This window comes from Rattus rattus, chromosome X, assembly GCF_011064425.1.
Source record: "Rattus rattus isolate New Zealand chromosome X, Rrattus_CSIRO_v1, whole genome shotgun sequence".
Taxonomy (NCBI): Eukaryota; Metazoa; Chordata; class Mammalia; order Rodentia; family Muridae; genus Rattus; species Rattus rattus.
The window spans coordinates 37,131,534-37,138,568 of record NC_046172.1 but is presented as its reverse complement, the minus strand read 5'-3'; the positions used below and the strand labels follow the sequence as shown (position 1 = coordinate 37,138,568).

The window sequence follows — 7,035 nt, the reverse complement described above, 5'->3', positions numbered from 1 at the left end:
TCTGAAACTTACTATTCTAGACCAGGCTGCCCTCCAACTCAAAAGAGATCTATCTGGCTCTTTATTCCATTCAAAACAAAGCAAACAAGAAACCTTTTTAACAGGCTTGTTTGTCTAGCAAGTAATTCATTGGTTGGGTATACAAGAACTATCAGAACAGCTATTGATAGCATGAAGGCTAGGCACCCTTGCTTATCATTTAAGTTTTACAGAACCACATTCCTATTCTCTGTTGTCATAAAGAACATTAATGATGGGGTTGGGGATTTAGCTCAGTGGAAGAGGGTTTGCCTAGGAAACAAAAGGCCCAGGGTACGGACCCCAGCCCCAAAAAAAAAAAAAAAAGAAAAAAAAAAAAAAAAAAAAACGGGGTTGGGGATTTAGCTCAGTGGTGGTGAGCTTGCCTAGGAAGCGCAAGGCCCTGGGTTGGTCCTCAGCTCCGAAAAAAGAACAAAAAAAAAAAAAAAAAACGTTAATGATAAATGAAGCCCGACTTAGGGATGTACACCTGTAAATACAGTGCTCAGACGGCTGGCAGGAGGCTCTAAAAAGACCCTGTTTCAAAAAACAGCAAGTCAAAAAAGACAGTGAGCGTATACCAAATAACAATTTAAAATAATTAAATATAAACATAATATTAAATATATAATTAACATATAATATTAAACATATAACATGAAGTATATACCATGTATATAACATTAAATATATAATACAATATATATTTTATTTTATATACGTATATAGTATATTCAGGTATATAATATAAAACAATATACACGATTAAAATATATTAGATATATTTACTATAACATATTGTACAATGTTTGTATTTGTATACAAATATATATTTAGATGTATAATATATAATTATAATATTATATATCATATAATTATATAACATAAAATATATGTGATATAATCTATATTTTATTATATCTATATTATAGATTATAGTATATATTTATATATACTTTTCTATTATATACTATATACATATATTTACATATAATTTTATATATGTTATATAAATATATTTACATATATACTATATAGATATTATATGTCATATATGTTATATATTAACATAGTAATATATAATGTATAAAAGTATGTTGGCATATATTAATATATATAATATATAATGTAATATATAATGATATTATGTATTATATATAATGTTATGTCATATATGATATTTTATATATTAGAACTTATATATAAAATAAAAATATAAAATATGCACATATAAATGTATATAAACAAATAGTATAATATATTTCTGACATATAACATAATTTCAAATATATGTTAATCTAATATCAAATATTAAGTATCAAATGTCAAATATTAAATACTTATATGGTATTAAATATTTATATTTTATAATCATTCAACATGTTATTAAATGATAAAAATTGTCAAAAAGTAAATAATTATACATTTATAAATTATATTATAGAAAAGACCATTTTACAGTGCAGTATTAGGAGTTTAAACCGTTCTACACCTGTATCATTTTCTTTACCTCTCAAAACATTTGAAAATACTTTTGTGTAAATTATTTGGCAATGAGCAATGAAAAATTTATGTCTGTAAATCTATGTAGTAAAATCTGGCATCTTTCTCCCACTAACATTAGCTAAATACTTCAACTGAATCTTTTTTAAAGATGGTTAATTTAAATCTTAAAAACTTTGTATTTCTTTACCTTTCAGATGTTCTTATCTTTGGAATCCTCTTTTGCTGAGGTGTCTGGATTGGCGGTATCATAACGGAATGGATAGATCCGTGGGGACTTCTTACCCCACGATTCCCTCATTTCTTCTTCATCCAGTGCTCTTTGAAGCTCCAATGCAAATAATCTATCTTGTTCTTCTTGTAGATGCTTCTCATAATACAGTTTCTCCAAATCTATCAGCTTTTTGGTAATGAGGTCTTGTGATTCCTTGTCCGAGGAAGATTGAGGGGATACTTCATCAGAAATGCTAGGCTCACCGGCAGCTTCAGATGGATATTCCTGATGCTTTCTTTTAGAAGTATGTTTACCACTCGAAGGATGGGACATTTTTTCTTTTGCCTCAATTGTGCTGTTTCCAGTTTCCTCTGTTATGCTCATAGTCTCTATCTGGGCAGAAGTATGAATGTTAGCTTCAGGTTTAATCTTCTTAGATGGGACATAACGGTTGAGATTGGAGCAGCTTGGTTTTGGTGTATCATCTTCTGAACTGCCCACTTTTGCATCATAGGTAGAAAAAACCTCATAACGTGAATATGAAGTACCTTGTTGAGGATTCTCCGGATCTGTTAACAAAGTAGCTGCTGACATATTTTCTTCAGTTTTCGCTTCGTGTTCCCTGCCAGACGTTTTCTTGCTGTCCTGCACAGTTTCATACAGCAATGCTGACTCAAGCTGAGGCTGATGAGGGGAAAACTTCGGAACATCCTCACAGTGTTTTCGTTTGCGCTTTTTTTTTCTTGGCGATGTGCCTGGATCACTCGTGCTGCTCTTTTTAGCCTCTTCCTCCTCTCTTTGCTCCCGTTCTTCCAGTCTGCGCTTTTCTGCCCATATTTTTTCCTCCTCCAATTCCTTTGCCAGTAATTGCTTTATGTATTCCTCAGTGGCTCTGTTTTGTCTTTCCTTTGTGGCCTGGCGCTCGGCCTCCATCTTAATCAGCTGCTCTTCATATTCTTTCCTCAGTTCTCCAGGATTACTTAGCACTCGAATTGGTGAATGATCACTGAAGACCAGTGAAGACCGTTCTTCCCCAGGGGTCCTACGTCTGCATTCCTCTGGGTACTGAGTTTGAATTCTCTCCCACAGTTCCTTATTGATAAGACTGTTCACATGAGTATGGTACCGAGCCCATGAAGAGATCCAGGAGCGGCAGAAGGGGCAGAATAAATTTGTTTTTCGGAGAAGTGCTTTAAAGCATGATTTGCACATTGTATGGTTGCAAGGCATAGTTATGGGCTCAATGAGGAATTCCATACAAAGCAGACACTGGCAGTCTTCTAAAGACAAGGGCTTTGCTTTCGATAAGGCCATTTTAACAAATTTACAAGGTTCAAATAACACCAGTACCTTATTAAGAAGGTCCAAGAAACACCAGTACCGTGGCCTGACGAAGGTCCAAGAAACACCAGTACCGTGGCCTGACGCTGGAGGCAAGACTCTCCTTCGTTAGCGGCAACCGTAATGGAGGCAAAAATAACGGTCGCAGAGAGTTTGATACTTCCGTTCTGTGATATTGATATCCGGTTACGGTAGCCGAGGGACTGCTCCTGCTTCCTGAGAACATTCTAGAACTCTCTTCGCTTCTTTCAGCCATGAAAACTTGTGACCAGTCTTCCTACTACTTAAGGATGGACCCTTTTGGGGAGACTTGAAAATTGTTTTGTATTGAATGAGTCAGAATCTGACTCTGTAGTCCAGACCAGGCTTGAGCTTGTGATTTTCATATTTCAACCTCTCAACTGCTGAGATAATAGACATGCTGCCACCACACCAAGGCACTAAATTCTTAGTTTGTTTAGGTCTTTCTTTAGTATGCACTCTCTGAGGATGGTGCATTATTGGTTTTTCAAAAGTTCTGATATCTGGAGCTAGACGGCAAGGGATTGTGTTCATTTTAAAAATCTGTCGTTTTCCTAAGTGAATTCCTACTAGCTGAACTTTATTCACAAGTCACACTGAGAAACACTGCCTGGCCCCGACATAATAGCGCCCTCCCTGAGCATATTACATTGCATATTAGCTCACAAAATATTGAAAGTGGTGTCTGTAAAACCCTGCTTCACTGCTTTGGAGCTATAGCTGAGGGTTTAAGAGCGCTGGCTACCTTTTCAGAGGACCAGGGTTTGATCTCCAGCACCCACCCATGTGGCTGTTATACTTCCAGTTCCAGGAGATTCAGTGCTCCCTTCTGGTTCCAAGGGCACTCTATGTTCATGTTGCATAGATATTTATGCAAAACATTCATGTAAAATAATAATTTTTAAAAACCCTCCTTCAGGGGTTGGGGATTTAGCTCAGTGGTAGAGCGCTTGCCTAGGGAAGCGCAAAGGCCCTGGGTTGGTCCCCAGCTCCGAAAAAGAACCAAAAAAAAAAAAAAAAAAAAAAGAGGGTTAAAAAAAAAAATTTTTGGAAAAATTTTGGGGTGGAAGAAAAAAGGTTTCCAAAGTTGGGGGGGGGGGGGTGTTTTTTGTACATTGTTAAAAAAAAAAATTTGTAAAAAAAAATGGTAAAAAAAAAAAATGAAAAAAACCTCCTTCACTTTCTAATAGCTGCTTTTGAAACCTATTTTATCACAGACACATTTTTAAAATCTTATTTTAAATCTTAAATTTAAAATTTTACTTGTAAGCACATTAAGCAAACTAGAAATTTCTGTAATTTTTAGGAAGCTTGAGACCATATTCTGTTTTGTTGCAAGAAAACCAGTCAAGAAATAAGTTGGTATCTTCTTTTACTATTACTATTTTATAGTCTCTTTTAGTTGACACACTATGTACATAACTGTGGGTAGATATTAATATTTCTATATATGTATATACACATATACATACATACATACATACATACATACATACATACATACATATATACAGTGTGCAGTGGACAATTGGCATATCAACCCCCTCAAAAAGTTATTCTTTCTGTGTTGGAACATTCTAAATTCTACTTTTGTAGTTATTTTGAAATGTATGTGTCCTTAACAGCTACGGGACATGACAGTTATTCTTCCTATTCCACTGACCATCCTTCCTGCCATCTCCTCTTCTAAAGCGCTACAAACCACTACACATTACCTGAATGAGATCAACATTAAAGCTTCCACATATAAATGAAAATACACAATAGTTTTTGCCATGCCCTGATTGATTTTTCTTAACATAATGTCCTCTGGTTGTATCCGTGTGCAAATAATATAATTTTGTTCTTTTTATGACCAGATAATATTCCAGTATACATCATATTTTCCTCATCCATTTATTTGGCTGTTGTGAATAATTCTGTAAAAAATATTTATAAGCATATGTCTTTCAGTTTCTGCTTTCATTTCCTTTGGGTATATACCTAGTGGTGGGGTTGCTTGATTATATGACAGATTTATTTCTGTGGTTTTGAGGAACTTCAATATTTCTATAAAGGCTTTAGTACTTTCTGTTTTAACTATTAACCCAAATTTAGAATGCCAGTTTCCTGATCTTCCCATCTTTTAAGGACATATAAAAAGGAGAGTACAATTGCTTGCTGTTAATGCTATTATTTTATAAAACATTAACATGGAATTACTTTACAGAAAATCTGAATAATAATCTTTTAGCACTTTAATTCAGTCATTTGCTCATCTTGTATATAAAAAGAGAAAGGTGCAAATAAATATATCTAGAGTATGATAATGGTTAGCTTATAATTAATTTTCTTCCATATTTAAAATGTATTTATCACATTTAAAATTTTTGTTTTGTGTGTGTGTGTCTGTCTGTCTGTCTGTACCACAGTTTGCATATGGAGAGGACAGACAATTGTGGAAAAGTAAGAAAGCTCTTACTTTGCACCATATGAATCATGAATCTTGGGATTAAACTCAGATCACCAGGCTTGATAGGTAGTACCTTTACCTAGTGAGCCATCTTGCTGGCCCATTTTTCTCTTTTGATAATTTAAGTTTGTTACTATTTTTGTTTCAGACCAATAGATTAAATCTACTTTTTTGAAACAGGGCCTCATTTTGTAGTTCTGGCTAACTTGGTACTCACTGTGTAGACCAGGATGATCTTGAACTCACAGAGATTGACCTGTGTCTCCTCCACAAGTACTGAAATTAAAGTTGTGCAAGACCACACATTAAAATTAAAAGCTAATTTAAATTAAAAATTAAGCTTTTTGTTTTTTTATTACAATCTTAATACCATTGTATCTGTGAATGTATCATGGCATGTGGATGAAGGGCACAGGGCTTTGTGGATCAAGTCAGTTCTCCTTCCACCTTTATGTGGATTCCAAGGACTTAACTAAGTTTGTCCAGATTGCATCTTCAGGCAGCAAGTACCTTTAACAATGGGCTAAAATTTAATGATGCTTTCTACTTTAGCATGAAAATGTTTGTAAGGAATTGAAAACTTAACATTTGGTTTACAGACCCTCATGGTAACTTGTATGTTACCAAAATGTGGCACAATTTTCACAAAAATCATATAATAATAATAAAATAAATTTTATATGTGACTAACAGATATTAGATTTTAATATTTGTCAATTATTTTGCTAATAACAAAATGTTATTCCATCATGAGGCTGGAGAGATGGCTTGTCATTTAAGATCACTGGCTGCTCTTCCAGAGGACCTGGGTTTGGCTCATGGCCACCTGTAATTCCAAATCAAGGGGATTTGATGCCCTCTTCTGATTTCAGAGGACACTTGTACATATGTGCTTAATACATAAATACACATACACACAAAAGTCCTTTTAAAAGTAGGGATCTAGGGGCTGAGCAGGTGTTTCAGTTAGTAAAGTGCTAAAGTGCTTGCTTGCAAGGATGAGAATCTGAATTTAATCCCCAGTACCCTCATATGAAAATGTGAGGATGGTAGTATTTGTCTTTAAGAGACAGTCACAGGATGAGCCCTGGACCTTGCTGGTCAGACAGTTTCCCTAATCAGTGAGCCCCCAGGTTCTTTGAAGAGTCTCTGTCTCAAAAAATAAACTAAAATGGTAGAAGAAAACACTTGGATATTGACCTCTGTCCTTCTTGAACACATCTTCATCTACATGCATGAACTAGATTCATGTGCATTTATGCAGGATCGCTCTCTCTCTCTCTCTCTCTCTCTCTCTCTCTCTCTTAATTGGGATTTAAACAGGATGTGGAGGTATACATGTAGGATCCCAGCACTTGGGAAGCTGAAACAGGAGGATTTCAGGTTAACGACCTGGCTGGGCTCCATAGGAAAACTCTCAAAAGCAAGCAAACAAATAAACAGTGGAGATTTGGTAAGCTAAAAGGTGGGTTTAAGGGTCTTGTAC

At 34.8% G+C, this 7,035-nt stretch overlaps 1 protein-coding gene across 1 annotated transcript; it reads right to left on the bottom strand.

Annotated features, from left to right (window-relative positions):
- Positions 1-1,714: 1,714 nt before the first annotated feature.
- Positions 1,715-3,049, bottom strand: LOC116887832 (E3 ubiquitin-protein ligase RNF168-like). The gene has a single exon (XM_032889345.1). The coding sequence runs from the start codon at positions 3,047-3,049 to the stop codon at positions 1,715-1,717; it is 1,335 nt and encodes a 444-aa protein (XP_032745236.1).
- Positions 3,050-7,035: the final 3,986 nt, after the last annotated feature.